The sequence below is a fragment of the Nannospalax galili genome, unplaced genomic scaffold (genome assembly GCF_000622305.1).
Source record: "Nannospalax galili isolate Female #2095 unplaced genomic scaffold, S.galili_v1.0 scaffold72, whole genome shotgun sequence".
In the NCBI taxonomy this organism is placed as follows: domain Eukaryota; kingdom Metazoa; phylum Chordata; class Mammalia; order Rodentia; family Spalacidae; genus Nannospalax; species Nannospalax galili.
Window position 1 is genome coordinate 2,754,159 of NW_008336933.1, and position 17,742 is coordinate 2,771,900.

The 17,742-nt window shown below is 42.6% G+C and overlaps 1 protein-coding gene across 1 annotated transcript in view; it reads left to right on the plus strand.

Moving 5' to 3' along the window:
* Positions 1 to 17,742, plus strand: part of Nedd9 (neural precursor cell expressed, developmentally down-regulated 9) — a 200,780-nt gene that overhangs the window by 74,608 nt on the left and 108,430 nt on the right. The window contains exon 2 of the mRNA XM_008831616.3: positions 13,934 to 14,091. Coding sequence (XP_008829838.1) covers positions 14,080 to 14,091 — 12 coding nt within the window. The 5' untranslated portion in view covers positions 13,934 to 14,079. The remainder of the gene's footprint in view (positions 1 to 13,933; positions 14,092 to 17,742) is intronic.

The window sequence follows — 17,742 nt, forward strand, 5'->3', positions numbered from 1 at the left end:
TGTATGTGTGTGTGTGTGTGTGTGTGTGTTATGCTGGAGGTGGAACCTAGGGATTCATACTAGGCAAATGTTCTACTACTGAACTTCACCCTCAGCCTTTTTATTTTTGAAATATTACTAAGTTCCATACGATTATTTTGGCTGTAAGTAATAAAATACAGTTCAACTCAATTTAGTCATGGGGGAGAGGGAGAGGAAGACAGGCAGGAGGTGGTCACTGTAGGACAAGAATACATGCCATGATGCCACAGTAGAAGGATGGGCAGACTTCCGGAAAGGACAGCATTCAAGATCAGGAGACCAGAAGAAAGTCACTGAGTGCTGTTCCCTATCTGGGTTTTTTGAGAGTCTCTTGAAGCCCCAACTGCCCTGGAACTCACTATGTAGACCAAGCTGGCCTCAATCTCACAGAGCTCTGCCTGCCTCTGCCTCGGGAGTGCTGTTGTCAAAGGCGCATGCCACCATGCCTGGCTCTGGCCCAGGGTTTCCTAAGAGTCTTGTTCTGTCTTCTGCTCAGCCTTCACATGAATAACAGATGCAGCTCACATTGGAGAGGGAATGGGGGAAGTTCGTACCTACAAACTCACAGTAACTTCCTGCTACAATTCCCTACCCCTCAAGAAGGCTTTGACCTTGAAGCATCAGGCACCCATCTCTGGTCAGTGGACAGTGGAGTTTCATAAATTCTCCTAGTTGAGATGAGAGCCTTTCTGCCCTAAGTGAAAAAAGTGCACAAGAGATCTGTGTAATCTGGGCAGATATTCCAAACAGCAGCAGCACAGGTAAATAAAATCTTTATCCTTGTCATTTTAATATGATGACAAAACCAATTATAAAAACAGTATGGAAACAAAATGCAGTCTAAGTGCTCAACAAGCCTGTCATCTAAACAACCCTTATGGCTTTCAGGTTATTGTATTATGGTGCAGAAATGAAACTGGACAATTTATTTATTTTAATATTTTTATTTATTATTTTTATTTTATGTGTGTGAGTGTACTGTCTGCATGCATGTGAGTGCACCTGCATTGTGCAATGCTGTGGAGGTCAGAAGAGGGCTTTGGGTTCCCCTGGAGCTGGAGTTAAGGACAGTTTGTAGCTGCCATGTGGGTGCTGGGAATTGAACCCGAGTTTTCTGCAAGAGCAGTCAGTGCTCTTAACTGCTAAGCCATCTCTCCAGCCCCAAAACTGGACAAATTTTTATCTCTGTTGCTGCTTCTTTTCAGGTAATTTCCTATGAACTGAGCTTTTTAGTGGAAAATAATTTGTTGTGTTGTGGGTTTTTTTTTTTTTTTTCATTTAGACAAGTTTCACTCTGTAGCCTAGGCTAGAGCTCTCTATATAGCCCAGGATAACTGAACTCATAGAAACTCTCCTTCTTAGGTATCCCATGTACTGAGATTGTAAGTGTAAAACACCCACTGGATTGTTTTCCGTTTTAAAAACAAAAGTAACTTTTTCATAGGTAACCCGAAACATAGTGGATTTTGGGGCTGCTCTGTGGTACATATTTCGAAGTGACGTGTTGTCATTTTAGAAGAGTGAGCTGTTCCTTTTTTCACCTTAAAAAGAAAATTGACAGGGAAGAAGTTGCCAAGTCTCTGAGTAATCTTACTGAGTTCAGTTTGCTAAGCATGACCTTATGCTAGCAACAGCTTTGGAGTAACAAGAAAACAAACCAAGCCAGGAACCTCAACTTCTACAAAGATACTCCTAATTACAGAAGGCTATGAGTTGCCCGTGTCATCAGAGTACAAGCAAACGAAACAGCAACCCGCCTCGCCCTGCTCACCGCAGCCAGCAGGCTCCGGACCTCATTCACCCTCTCCTTCCTTCTCTGCCACTCATTTGCTTTCTTTCCTTTCCTGTGCTGTTCTGCCCACAGGAGTCCAAACTGTCTCCTGTCTCATTCACTGTTCAACCTGGTGACATCTGGTGTCTGTCCCCACCATTTCATTCAACTGATCTCCCTAATAACACCCAAAATGGAATTGTGGGATTCTTTCCTTTCCCGCTTTCTGGCATGCCACACTATTCTGAATTTCCTCCTACTTCTCTGGCTTTTTTCTACTACTCTTTCCTGAAACTTATTCAAACATCTGCCAAATTTGCTAGGTTGTTAACTTGAGAAGCTGAAGTTACACACACACACACACACACACACACACACACACACACACACTTAAGCTTTATCTCAGTATTACACTAAAGTTAAAGCTAAACTCTCTTACTTCCTTACTTTCTCTTTAAGATTGGTGAGACTCTCCTGGGTGGTCAACAGCCAGGGCTTAGAGGCCAAGATCCAAGATCAATGAGGCTAAAAGGACTGAATGGACAGCCAATATTTTGACCCTTACTCTTCAAGATCAGCCAGGACCCAGGCGATGACAGGACCCCTCCAAAAGGGCCCTACCACTGCCAGCTCCCTTTATCATTTTATAAGATCTTTCCAACTAATATGATAAACATGCACACTTCAGAACATGATCACAAAGCTCATAAATTGGAAAACTGCATCCCTAATACTGATCTCCCTCTGGAATCCAGATGGGTGAATGTATCTGCTTAGACTTTCTCCCCACATGACAATTCCTCACGTGAAACCGGAACTTTACATGTCACACAGAACCCCCATTCTTTCATAGCCTTATTTCCTAACTTCCCTTTTCTCGGAAGGACATCAGCCTCCACCCGGCCTCCTGAGCTTCTCCTTGGGAGACACTCCCTCACCTAATCATGATCTTTCCCTCTTTTCCTATTCTTTTCCTCTTCCACTTGTTAAATACCTGTCACCTCTTTTCTTCAATGTCTCGGACACTAGCTTAATCAAAACCTTTTCTATTTCTCATCTGCATGGCAGCTATCTCTCTTTCTTTCTGGGGGAGGTATCTCAGGACCTCCAGTGGCTGCCCAAAGCCATAGATGGTACCAAATCTTACACTGCACTCTTTCTTATGCACACATACATGCCCATGATAATACTCAGTTCACAAATTAGACACAGTAGGAGATGAACAATAATAACTAAAAAACAAAATAAAAGAATTATGTTGTAATAGGAGTTGTCTGAGACACAAAAGTTGTCTATTTCTGGAAATTTCCATTTAGCATTTTAGCACTTTTAGCATTTTAACTGACACCATGGGTAAGGGAGGACAACTGTAGAGCAGTTTTGCACATGTCTCTAACCTCCAATCTTGCCAGCTGAGTACTGGATAAGGCACATGTCTGGAGAGGCAAGGGCTTCAGGAAATCAGAAGGTCTGGGCAAAGTTGAGTCAGACACCTAGTAAGGAAGGAATTAAAATTAATACCAGATGGGTGAGGGAGGTGACTGCAGGTCTTTGGAAATGGTCACCATTGAAGAACTCTACTGTAGTGTCAGGTGCCACAAACCATATCCTCTCTTCTGCCAGATTCTTAAAAAGACCAGGAAAAGAACCCAAGTCAAGCACCCAAAGAGATACCAACTAAGAACTGCAAGAACTTCTTTTCTATATAGTTTGTTTATTATTTTTATTTTATATGTATGAGTGTATTGCCTGCGCGTATGTGAGTACATCCATGTCATGCAATGCCACGGAGGTCAGAAGAGGGTGTGGGATCCCCTGGAATTGGAATTACAGACAGTTGTTAGCCACTACATGGATGCTGGGAATCGAACCTGGGTCTTCTACAAGAGCAGCCCATGCTCTTAATCACTGAGCCATCTCTCCAGCTCCAAACCATTAGAACTTCTAACTGCAACTTTCAACCTCAATGTAGGCTTCGTCTGTGCCAGGCTTTTGGCCCCAGTTTGGAATTGTTTTCTGTTTGTAGCAAATGTTAAACATGAATTGTTTTGTTGCTATTCCTCCAGGGTGCACTCTCAGATGTTCAAACAGATGAACTAAAAGCTCTTTTTTTCTTGCTTTCTTATATCAAGCCTTACCCATTTAAAACCAAAGAAACCCGTGTTTTGTTTCAAATATACCTAAGGATTTCCAATTCAGTTAGAGAGCCAAGGCTCTCTAAGGATCAGTCTATAAAAACTGAGGTCATTTGAAGAGCTAGATACCAACAATATTTAAACTCAGTTAAATTGAGCCAAACCAAGTTAAATTCAGCCAAATTCAAGTGTCCAATGCATTAAAGTTTAAATCCCAACAAATTGTCCTTTGGTGTGACCTGAAAAGATCACTGGTATTTATTTATTGTTTTTATATAAATGGAAAAATTATTCTAGAACCAGGAAACTTTCACAGGTAACTTGAATAAGACCCAGGAGAAAAACTGAACACCATCTTTCCTGCCAGAAAGCAGAAAAATGTTTGACTTTCTGCTCTGCATGCAGGAGGCTGATGGGCTGTTTTATGATGGGTTTAATTATCTCTGTCTTTCTGTCTTAGTTACCCACCAAAATAAACTGTGCAAATCCCAACATATTAGCAGGACTCCATCATCAACTGGCAGGCAAACCGTAGCCAAGCTCCGCAGCCCAGGGAAATGAAATTGCTAAGTCAGTCAGCCTGTGGTCTAAGAGGCCCCTGCTTTGGGTACAGCCAGGGACTTAATAAGTGCATGCTCCTGGCTGCACTGGAGCTCTGCTACTGATCCCTGGGTGAAGGTTGTTCTAACATCTTTGACATGAATCTGGCACAGGTCAATCTTTCTTTCCCTTATAATGCTAACTCTTTAAAGACAGATCAAACGGAAACCTGCACTCAACTTAGATGTTCTATTGGAAATGTCCCATGATACAATAGGGTTTAGACGATAGATAGATAGATAGATAGATAGATAGATAGATAGATATGGACTGACTTTTGGTTAATAATGCTTTTCCTAGTGTTTCACCAATTCTATATCCAGATTCAGAAGTGAAGACACATTTTTATCTGACTCCTACATTTTACATATGAGAAAACTGAGGTCCAGAAATGGCTAAGTTGCATGAAGTCCTACACTTAGGCTAGATCCAGGGTCTCCTGACTTACAGGGTAGTTGTTTCCTGCTGTGACTAGCAGAGGGTTTGGGAACATGGTTTACCTAGCAGCTACCTAGTCTATACCAGTAAGAATAGGAAATATGAGAATCAGACATCAGAACAGGGAAACATCAAGAGTTGGGAAAATGTAGAAACAGTATCTGCAAGCCAGGAACCCAAGAATTTAGACAGAGTGTCCTTGAACGTTGCACTCCTCAATCCTGCTCATTCCAGTCCTCAGAGGGAACCATCTGCTAATACCCTGTCATTTTCTTACTGGTGCCAAGAGCACTGTTTCCTCTTCATGTATTTCAGAACTCCTTTTCCTCCATCCTATCATTTGACAGATCTTTTTTCTTTTCCTATCACTAAGAATTCTGACAGAGCCCCAGTGAGCCTCAACTTCATCCTAGATTCTCTTTCAGTAAATGTTTACTGAGGACTTACTGTGTGCCTGGTGCTGAGCTAGATCCCTGAGAAACAAAGGTGGAGACGTCACAGCGAGTACGTTTGAATATCTCATTGTCTGAAGGCCAGGGTCACAGAGCACTTGTTTGCACGAGTCTCACAGCTGCATGGAGAGTCAGTACACCTCTTAACCCCAAATCCAACATATGATCTAACTAGAGACTGCTCTTCTAATTTGCAAAAGTTTCATACATAAGTCTTAAGAAGCTTACAAGTTGAATTGTACTGGTAAACCCCGTAACAAATTTCCTATTGGAAATAAATTTTATTAAATCGAGCTTTTTTGAAGAAAAAAAGATCTTTGCTGTATGTCACCAAATCCATACGTTTTGTCATGTAAAACCTCCTTACTATCATATTCTATTGCATCTGGGAAGGATCTGAGATGTTGACTAACATGAAAGATTTGAGTTTTTTCTTTTACCTTTTAAAAATAGAATGTCTTAATATGAATAGGCTCAAGCATTCCAAAATATGAGATAGCTCAAAGTGAAACTTCTTTGAAAAAAGAGAAGTGGACAGGCCTCTCTTTTAATGTCCTTCTCACAAACCTCCTCTCCCATCAGAATTTGAGACAGCTCCAGGGAAAATGATGACGTGTCTTCTTCACGTGCAGAAACTGCAACCTAAAGAGAGAGGCTGAGGCCTCACAGGCCTCACACAAAGCTGCTTGCTGAGCAAGGGCAGGAACTCAGGCTTTCTGAGGCTCCTTTACTGTTCTCCACTCATCCATCTATCCACCTGCCTATCCATCCATCTATATACCCACCTACCCATTCATCTATCTATTCACAGTCATATAGCCATCCTTCCTTCCATCTGTCCATCAGTCTGTCTGTCCCCTTAATAAATCTTTATTAAACACTTAACATATTGAATTTGGAAGAAAAGTAGGCAGAAGCCAGAACATGACAATTTTGGATAGTTTCTGAAAAACAGAAAACATTGTTGACTTTTCGTTATTATTTTGCTTGGGTTCAGAGATTAAACTTTTAAAACATTTTGTGATAGAAAGTTTCAAAGCCTTGTTTCACTATCTCTTTACTTTGATTATTCCACTGGATTATTCCCCTGCAAATGAAATGTTTAGTATGTACCTGATATGTATATATATATATATATGCAAAATTTTATGTGTGTGTCTGTATGTAACCATTAGCATAGTCAAAACACTTCATAATTCTTTAATGGGAAACACTCAGTCAACTGAAGAACTTCAGAGAGGGAGCTCGCATGATCAAGTTTGCATTTTAGAGATTTTAGTTCTTTAGCTACTGCACGAAGAAAAGATTATAGAGATAAGGCCAGGAGCCAAGTCTCAAAGCTAACACAGTAACCCAGATGAGAATGAAAGTGACCTTGACTATTATATCAACGATAAGGACAGAGGGGAACAGAGAGGTACAGGAGCACCGTGGCAGCATCACGGACAGAATGTTACAAAGGTGGGAAAGAAAGATGAGCAACCAAGAGGAGGGGCTGGAGAGACGGCTCAGCGGTTAAGAGCACTGGCTGTTTTTGCAGAGGACCCGGATTCGATTCCCAGCACCCACATGGCAGCTAACAAGCATCTGTAACCCCAGTTCCAGGGGATCTGACAGCCTCTTCTGTCCTCCATGGGCATTGCACGACACAGGTGCACTTACCTACATGCAGGCAATACACGCATACACATAAAATAAAAATAATAAATGAAATATTTAAAAAATAAAAATAATAAAAAGTAACTTCAAAAAAAAGAGAGTGACAGAATAGCCCCAGAATGACACCAGGGATCTAATGTGGGTGGTAGTATTATGCCTGCAGAGAAGAGGTGACATAGAGATCACCCGCCTAGCATAGTGGATGAGGTGTGTCTTTTGGACAGTTGGAGGATAAGGAAGGACAGGGCATTTGAGCAGATGCCCAGGGCGGTTGGAGAGAGGGCCGAGGCTGGAAAGACTGTCAGTGCAAATGAAGCTGCACTTTCAGATAAGTTTCCAGAAAGTCGATGTGCAGAGAGAGCAGAAGAGGCCGTGTATGAGCGAAGAGCGCAGAACACTAGGTGCTGACTGGAAAGGGGGGCAGGGATGCAGAAGGAGAAATGCTGGGCTGACAGGAACTAGGGAAAAACATATCTCAAAACAGTTTTCAATAGTGCTGATGCCACTGAGGCAGGTGTCAAGTAAAGTAAGATTGGGACATGATGCACTGGGTTGAGGAAGAAGGATTTAGAAATTTAGAAAGAGACATCAGGCAGCACTACCTGGTGCAGGAGGCAAACACCAGACTGCCTTAGAGCAGAGGGAAGGAGTGAGGTGTTCAGCACAGTGACCTGGTAGTCAAAGGGAGGAGAAGGCTAAGGGAATAGGTGAGGGAAGCCCTGTAGTTTGAGGAGAGTTTTTCAAAATAATATTGAGTCAACGCACGCCTTTAACCCCAGCACTCGGGAGGCAGAGGCAGGCAGATCTCTGTGAGATCAAGGCCAACCTGGTTTACATAAGTCAATTGCAGGCCAGCTGGGACTTACAGGGAGACCCTGTCTCAACACCACCGCCCCCAAATCAAAATAATATTGAATACTTATATTTACTATTCCAGGGTTATGGACTGAATATTTGCATCATCTCAAAACTTTCATATTGAATCCCTAAAACCTTCTAAAGAACTGTAGTTGAGTGAGGTCATAGTGGTGAGGGTCTGGTCTGATAGGATTAACAAGCATTATAAAGAGACATCACAAATTCTTTCTCCTTTTTATACCTACCACCACCTGACAGGAAAGAACACTCACCAAAGAAGGGTTACATGTCTGAGGAGAAATGTGAACTAATATCTATTCACCCCAGATAGAGTACCAACAACTGACCAAAGAAATGGTTGGCCCAAGTCTAGCTTGGCAAACCAATGAGCTTGTTGGCATTATTTATAGAGGCATGAATGACAGATTACATACAGGAGAATGGGTGACTCAAGGCAGCTACATCACAAAAAAAAAACCCACTCCAGAATGGTGAGGACTCATAAATCTGCATTCCTGGGGCTCTGTGAACAATTTGTAGGCAGCTCCACCGGGGAATCCGCCCACCCTGGCTACTTAGCTGCAGTTGGGGGGATGGAGGGGGGCTGTGAATCAAACATTTTTGAACTTCCTGGGTCTTACAAATTTCCCTCTTCCCTCCCTGAGGAAATAGTTATACAATATGAAAAAGATGATGACTGCCCAAAAGTGACAGGAGGGCTGAGAGTGCACCCTACCATGCTCATATTTTGACCTTGGACTTCCTGCTTACAAAGTTGTGAAAAACAAATGTGTGATGTTTAAACCAACCAATCTGTGATATTTTGTTTTGATAGCCCCAGCAAACTCTTAGAGTCAGGCATTATGGGCCACATGTTATCTGCTCTTTCGTTTGATCCTCACAAGGCTCTCTCAAGGCAAAGGCTTCTATATCTCCTTTTATAGATCGGACATTAAAGCTTTCAAGTAAATAAGCCAACTTGCAAGAGGTGGTAGCTAATAAATGGTAGAAGTTAGCCAGCAAAACACTAATACAGTCTCCTAGGGAGCTTCCTGGTGTCAAAGGCTCTCAAACTGGGAAGGAGGGGGGTAAACCAAGAAATTCACTATCTCCCAATTCTGGAGGCTGGAAAATTAAAATAAAGGTGCAGACAGGGTTGGTTCCTTTGGGGGGCTCCAAGGGAAGAACTGCTCCAAGATTCTGCCCTTGGCGTGTAGATGGTCCTCTTCTCCCTGAATTGAGATGAAAGTTCATCTCAACTTTCCTCTCTGCATTATGTGTTCAAAATCTCCTGTTATAAAACCAGTCATATAATTGGATGAGAGACCCACAGCATTACCTCCAGTATGACCTCTTTTTAACCAGCTTACCTGCTCAGACCTTGTTTTTAACTAAGGCCCCATGCTGAGATACCCCAGGGGTTAGAACTTCAGCTTGTGGATGGACCACGTCGGGGAGAACTCAGTCCTCAGCACCACCTCGTGTGCCCTGTTTTAACAGAGGTCTTGTGAGAAGGATTAGGTCAGCCAAGAAATCCCCTGACTCCTTAAGCCAATTTGACTACTATGGGGTCAAGTCAAGAGAGAGAGAGAGAGGAGATAGTTTATAGAGTGACATCCCTGGGATGAGGCTGGCCCTGAGTGGCAGGTAGAGAGTAGCTTGGCACAGAGGGCGACAGTTTCTTTTTATCACAAGAGGTTAGGGAGGAATGAGTTTGGATGCAAAGAGAATGCATGGGAAGAAAGGACACCAAGGAAGTGTGTTCACACGACTCCTGTCATTTCCTTTTTCCGTTCTTTTAAAACATTGTATTATATTAGGTTATATAAGGCCATTTTCATGCACGTATATCAATGTACTTTGATCCCATCCCCCCACCATACACTCCATCCTCATCTTTCTCAGACCCCTCCCGTTAGCCCCCTTGTTCCCCTAAACAGCTTTGTTTCTATTTTCATGTTATATATTCAGACATAATTTTAAACATATGTATAAAATCTAGAGATTACAAATGAGGGAAAACACACAGTGTTTGTCTGAGATGACATAACATGATTATCTCCAGTTGCGTGTATTTTCTTACAAATAACTTCATTCTATTTCACACTGAGAAAAATTGGGGGTGCTGGAGCAATGGCTCAGCGGTTAAAAGCACCAGTTGTTCTTGCAAAAGGTTCGAATTCCAGCACTCATGTGGCTACTAACAACTGTTTGAAACTCGAGGTCCAGGGGACCTGACACCCCCTTCTGTCTTCCTCAGGCACTGCTTGACACGGGTGCACTTACACACATACAGGCAAAACACTCATACACATAAAATAAAAACAAACAAATAAAAAATTTGCTGTATATATAAAGCACATTTTTATAAACCACATTTGATCCATTCCTCTTTTGATGGACACCTAGCTTCCAAAGCTATTGTGGAAACTACTGCAGTGAGCACTGATGTGCAAGTATCTCTGTGACATGTTCACTTGAAGCCTTTTGAGGAAATTTCCAAGAGTAGTACATTGGTTTAGAGTGACTTTCCTAGAACATGGGTTGCATATTATTAGTTGAGTACAAGTCTTAGAAAGTTTCAGAAAGCAGAACGATGGTTCCACGCTGGTCATACTGTGTCGGATCAATTGTCTTTGTGGTGTACACTTTTTGCCATCAGATAGGACCGTGCCACACATACCCGAAAGACACTTTCATTATTGCTGGAAAATTTTATCCTGGAACCTGTCAAGTTATAATGATTACATTTATTACTCCTTGGTTGTCTCAAATTACAGAAAATGGGATAAACACTATAACTAGCTCTCACTTCTGAATATTTTTTTACTGGGGTTCCTAATAATCTAATAGATCAATTACTTGGAAGCCCTTTGTGTCTTTTGACAAAGCTTTGCACTTCAGCCCCAACTCCAGTGCTAGTATTATTTTAATTAAAAAAAATAGAATGGGAAGATGAGCTGGTATGAGAAATAGAGAACTGCCAGACAGGAACCAGGACCCGGATGGATGCTGGTGAGCGTAGGTGCATCATGATATCTTCCGCAGGGTGTGAGGCTTTTCCAACAATGTTCAACAACTGGGCAATAGATGCAGAAAGAAAACAGCTAAGTTTATGCAAGGCTGGGCTGCAGCCAGGCAAATGCAAAAAGACAAAGGGACAAGGAGATGGAACATTCTGGCAAGAGGAAGTGAAGAAAGGGAGCCCAGGGGTTTCCAAAGGGAAAGAAGGGGGCCCGTGAGAAGGTTGTGCCTATTTCTGTTAAAGAGGCTTGCTTGTACCTCACAAATCCTCATTCTCTAACCATCAGAGCATGTGGAATTGCTGCCTCTGGGAGAACAGATGCTGCCAGATGTGGATGCTAATGAGCTGCAGTCTGATGGGCTCCCTAATTTGATCTCTCTACAGCAGTCTTGACTGGCCCCAGCTGGCTAATGCAGCAATTTGTGTCCAGTGCTGCCACAACTATCAGAGGATGTTCTGGGACAGGCACATCTCTATGAGAGTGCAACAGTCAGGTTCACATCGCTACAATAATATACCTGAGACAGGCTGCTTATGAGGAAGAGAGAGTTTATTTAGCTCACAGTTTTAGAGATTTGAGTCTGAGAGCAGGAGCTCACCACCTCCATTTGTTCCTCTGGTGAGGGTGGGACATCATGGCAAGAACATGTGGTTTGAAGTGCTCAAATCTAGCCACAAAGCAGAGGGGAAGAGTATCACAGTCCCCTTTGAGAGTACTCTCCCATGACTTAAAGATCTCCCACAATGCCCCATCTCTCAGAGGTCCCCTCATCTTGTAGTACTCTCTAGGCTACATATACTTACATACACACATGCAAACACACCATACACAAATATCCTTCCTGGCTCTACTCCATGTCCTCCCCAAACAGAACTCAGCCCTGAGTGGTTGCCTTCTAAGCTTAGACTTGGGGAGTTAAAATGCACACAGGTAGGGCTGGAGAGATGGCTCAGCGATTAAGAGCACTGGTTGCTCTTGCAGAGGACCTCAGTTCGATTCCCAGCATGAACATGGTGGCTAACATCCATCTGTAACTCCAGTGCCAGGGTATCTGACGCCCTCTTCTGACCTCCTCAGGCACTGCATGACACGGGTACACTTACATAGATGCAGGACATGGGTACACTTACATACATGCAGACATAACACTCATACACATAAAATTAAATTTTTTTAATTAAAAAAATAAATAACTGCACACAGGTGTGAGGACCTATGGAGAAGCAAAAGGATACTGGGAATGGTACCTCTCTCTTACTGCTGTTCTCAGCCCTGTTGTGGGTGGGGAAACTGGGTAACCATGCATGGGTTCAGCAGAGCAAATGAGTCATGGGCTCAAGGCTGCTTGCTTTGCCACTGCAAGTGTCTCAGAGGAAAATTCCTTACTCTCCTTCCCAAGATGAGAAATACTGTGTTTATGAAACCAAAATTACAGGAGGGTGTTCCCATCCTTGTAGAAACAAATGGAGATCAAGTCCCATCGCCCTCTGTGTTGAGTGCGCCTCTCAGGAGCCTTTTCTTCCTCATAAGGGTAGCTGTGTGGGTTCAGGAGACAGTTTGCTGAGCATCTGCTGTGTGCCAGACACAATACTCATTTTTCTGCTCCAACACCTACTTAATTTTGATTTTCCTTCTTGACAGAGGAAAGTCTTTCTTCTTATAAAGATTCAGATTGCCAATTCTCAGAAAGATTTCCACATGGCCTGCATGGTTTAGCTATCAGGGTTTTTCCTAAGAATATATATTTTAATGATAGTCCATAAATACACACACACACACACACACACACACACACACATCACTTCAAAATTGAATCTTACAGCTGTGAGGAGATGAAAGGAAAATGAAAAATTGGCCAGCACTAGCCCTCTGAAAGCCCATTCGATTTTTCTTCAAAAAAAAAAACTTAAAAATCTGGGCTTTGCATCTAAGCTATTTAAAAGCCATATTTCCAAAACTTTCCTTCCTTTTGGGGAAATAAGAAAAGCACATGGCTTGAGTTACCCTCATAAGCTGATGGTGAGAGGTAAACCAGGCCTAAAGTTGGTTTCAAGCAGATAAAATCAACATAGTAAAATGTGTTTAAAGAATGTTTTAGTTTGCCTTCAATTGCTGTGACAAAACACTCTGACCATCATCAACTTGGGAGAGGAAAGGGTTTATTAGGCTTTTATCTCCCGGGTAATAGTTCATCACTGAGGGAGCCCAAGGTAGGAACTCAGGGCAGGAACCTGGAGGCAGGAGCTGAAGCACAGGCCACAGAGGAACTTGGCTTGGTTCCCTTTCTTGGAACTCAGCCTGCTTTCTTATACAATACAGAACAACCTGCCTAGGGGAGGTACCACCCACAGTGGGCTGGGCCCTTCCACATCACTCAGCAATCAAGAAAATGCCTCACAGACATGGCCACAAGCCAATCCATTGGAGGCAATTCCCCAGTTGAGGCTCCTCAACCCAAGTGTGTCAAGTTGACAACTACAGGAACATGAGATGAGGCACCAGGGATGGGAGACCAGAGAGTAAATTAAACCCATGACTAGAGCTATGGATTACAGATAAGGACGGATCCATTTGACCTCCCTTCTGATGAGAAGACCTGCAACATCCACCACTCAAGATGCACCTGGTCCCCCCTTCTCCCATCTCTGTGGACTGTCTTGGCCCATTGCATATGCAACCAGGGTACCTGTCATTGCATTTTTCACTTTGCCTGACTAGAGTGTAAGCTGCTTGAGGGCAGGACTGTATTTTATGCATCTTTGAGGTTTAAGGGAATGTAGCAAAGGCTTTCTATGGTTTCATGCATGCATAAATGAATGAGTGCATAGGTAAATAAATGAGTGATGGAATCCATTCATGCCACTGCAGATTCATGTTTCCGGTTGCTGTGATATCATCCTTAAAAACAGAAGTGCCTTGACCCCTTCCAGAATTTAACTCACTTTCATATTTCTATTGTGTCTTTGAGGTCAGTGAGCTGTGAGTCCCTAACGTCAGACACTGGCAGGAACACGCCACAGGTTCTTCAAGGAGAGTTATGACAAGGAGGAAACGGGCCAGCGCACTGAAGCCCTGGGATTGCCCTTGAGATCCAGCACTCCAAGACTACTTAAGAGAAAATGTGGGCGAGGGTGAGTACTGAAAGTTTTGCAATCCCCTTCTTGAGTTCCATTTGGGCTGATTCCTCTCAATGTGATGAATGGCATTCTACTGTGGTATGCATCTGCCACACATATTTGAATAAAAAGCATTCATTGTAGGCCACCAGATTTTGCTCTTTTTGGTGGTTTTGCACATGGATATGCTGATAATCACAAGGAATTCTTTTCCACCCAGAAGTCTTTGGGGGAAGCTGTTTTCTGAATATAGATGGAACACTGTATTAAGGTAGCAAGTGCCTGAGCAAGTCAAAGTCACAGAGACTCATCAAAGCTAAGGGCCGAGCAAGGGTCTAGCCTGTTCTGTGCTTCACCTTTTCTTTACGAGTCACGTTAAGTCACTCCATTTATATTTAGCCACCCCATAAGAAAATTGACTTGATCTAAGGTGAAAGTTAGGGTTGAAATGTTTGAGTGGTCCTAGTGGTTTTGGCTTGTAATACCAGCTACTAGGGAGGATGAGACAGGAAGATCAGAAGTTCAAGACCTGCCTGGGCTGTAGGATAAGTTCAAGACCAGCCCAAGCAACTCAGTAAGACTTTTTCAACCAAAAGTAAAAAGAAGGCTAGGGGAACAGCTCAGAGCACTTACATGAGGGAGGCTCTGGCTTCAATCCACAGCAATACAGAGAGAGAGAGAGAGAGAGAGAGAGAGAGAGAGAGAGAGAGTCAATTCATCTAACCAAGGATTCCTAAAGGGTAATAAAAAGGTAGAAAAACTTGTAAGCAATTATGCCTATTAACTGGCTTCCGAAGGAGTCCAATATCCCAGCATGGTGTGGTAGCACTGGGGGCATGAAGATGTACATTCTGTCACTGGTGTTACTTTATAGTGTTAGCCATGAGCTAACTTGGTCTCTTTGAACCTCTGTCTCTGGACTTAAAGAGTGATGATAGGATTGCTCAGAAGTTGCAAAAAAAAAAAAAAAGAACACGCTTAAAGTGATGCACTCAAAAGGAAAAGTCAATTCTTCTGACTTGAGACCAGACATCTATTGTCTTTATTACACAGAACCACCAACTACAATTAAAGAGGCACATCAACGCTAAGGTCAACACACTAAGCATCAACACGACTCCCAGGGAAAAGGGTGTAAGCTAACTATTACAACAAGTGTTTTCGTTAAGCAATAAAAGGACTTCCCCCCAGAAGTAGTTTAAAAAAACAGTTCAATTTTTACACTGCATTGATGTTTTAAGATAAAATAATGGCCTCTTTAAAATCTCCCATCGTGACAGGATGCCAGGACAAAAATACCTGTCACAGAATCAGACACTCCAGAGACTTTAGTTCAACCTAATCATTAATCCAAACTGGAATGAATTATATGTATTTGCAACTCCCAAGCCCTTCAACATGGATATGAATCTTTTTATATATTATGAACCAAAAATGACCTCTTCTTGGCTTTTTATATATCTACTCAGCCAGTTCTACTAAGACAAAAACAGAGGCAAAAAGAAGGAAAAACAGAAGCATTCTCTGAAACAAGCCTGTGTTTCATTCCACTTGAGGCCCTGTGATAAACATTAGCACTGCATGATTTCAAATACATGTCGAGTCTCAGCTTTGGCAGGTGAGACCTAAAGCCAGACAATTCTTCCACTGGGAAGTATGTTTTCATCCACTTGTCTTTTGAGAGTATAAATTCTAAGACTTCTGGTGAATTTTATTTTCCTCATTGTTGAATTTTACTTCAACACCCCAGATACACTGGGGTGCGTGCACATGCACTCACGTACATGCACTCACACGCATGCGCGCGCTCTCTCTCTCACACACACACACACACACACACACACACTCACATACACAGCCTGCCTCATACTAGAGAAAACAGAACATAATATTCTGGCTTCACTTCATATCATGACAATTTTCGCCTTTTATTAAGTAGAATTTATCAATAACCTAATGAACAAGGGCACTTATTCCTTGCCAAGTCTACTTCCTAAACAAATATTTCCAATGTTTGTGGGGAAGAGGGTAACACTCCACTTTAAAACATGGATCTAAAGCCATACTGTTTGACTTGAACCCCAGCCCTGCCACTAATAAATAGCAAGACTTTGAAAAGGTAATTAGCTGCTCTGTGCTTAAGTTTCTTCACCCACAGAGTGAGTATGAGAACAGCACCCCGCCCCCAGAGAAGTGGTTGAAATGATTACATAAGTAAAGTACTAGACCCTCAATGATCCTACAGTTACATAAGGCTCACACATGCACGGTCTGTGAGGTATACATAACATATCCAAGGAGAAAAAGGAGGGGCAGAGTGTGAGGAAAGGCCCTGAAGAGCTGGGCCTGGCGACCCCTTCACAGGCACGACCTGGTGGCCCTCCTGAGCTGCTGGATTCTGCTTCCATTAGCAATGATGAAGATTCACAAAGATGGAATTGTCTTGGCTCTAGGTCTCTCATGAAGTTGAGAGTCAACACGAATTGGAGCTGGCTGCCAGGGAACGGCGAAGACCATCCTTCGGGGAAACCTGTGCTGATGTCATCAATATTTTTTAAAAGTAAGACTCTTCAGAAAAGCTCAGCCAAGAAAAGTGAGCCCAGAGGTCAATGTCCCAATATGACGTCAGCAGACAGAGGAAAGGCATAGTACATCTCCAGGGCCAGCTGAGGGCTGCAGATGAGATGGGCGCCCTCTGCCAAGTCACTTGATTGTGATTTGTTTTCAGAGAGCTGGCAGTTAAATATTTATCCAGGCACTGCTGGCGAGACTACAGAGGCCGACTCAGAAATACTGTAAACTACAAACACTTTTCAATGACTTTTACACTCATTGCCCTCACAGGGAGGCAGGAAACTGGCCATTGGGGTGATGTGTTATGGTTTATCTGAAGATGAAGAACCAGATCCCACACCTGCTTTAGAGAGACCAAAAACAGGTTCACGGACAGAGCTTGAAAACAATGCCCTTTCTTCCCCACTAGGTATAAGTTCAATGCAGGACCAAAGTTGTTTACACGGCATGTTTATGTCTATTGTGTTTGTCTAACTATACCTACAAAGGAAGATCAATCATAATCCACATGTTCTTTAATCACCCCTTTAAGATATAATTATTCTGACATCCTTTAAGGAATATGGAGACTCTGGTGAGAATTACCATGTGCTGCATCCGTATACTTAAAAGACAATTTAACTTTTTTAGAGGTTACATTCTAGGTTGTTCCTCAAATGTAAGGATGAAAAAGTAGGAATCAAAATGAAGAAACACCCCTAAATGTGGCTGAACTGATGTGTTTGGGATACTGCAAGAAAGCACTGGATAGTTTAAACAATAGAAATCTATTTCTTCACAGTTGTGATATCTGGAAGTCCAAGATCAAGGTGTGGCCAGGGCTGCTTTCTCCTGAACCCTCTCTCCTCAGCTTGAACGTGTTGATTTTTTTCTTGCATCTTCATATGACCTTCCCTCCACATATGTTTGTGTCTTGTAATCTCTTTTTCAAAGGATGCTGGTCATACGGTATCAGTGCCCAGCCTCATGATTTTACTTTGACTCAATCACTTCTGTAAAGAGCCTGTCTCCAAACACAGTCACACTCCAAGGTAAAATGGATATATATTTCAACACATGAATTTGGGGAGGGTCAAGATTGAGCCCGTCCCT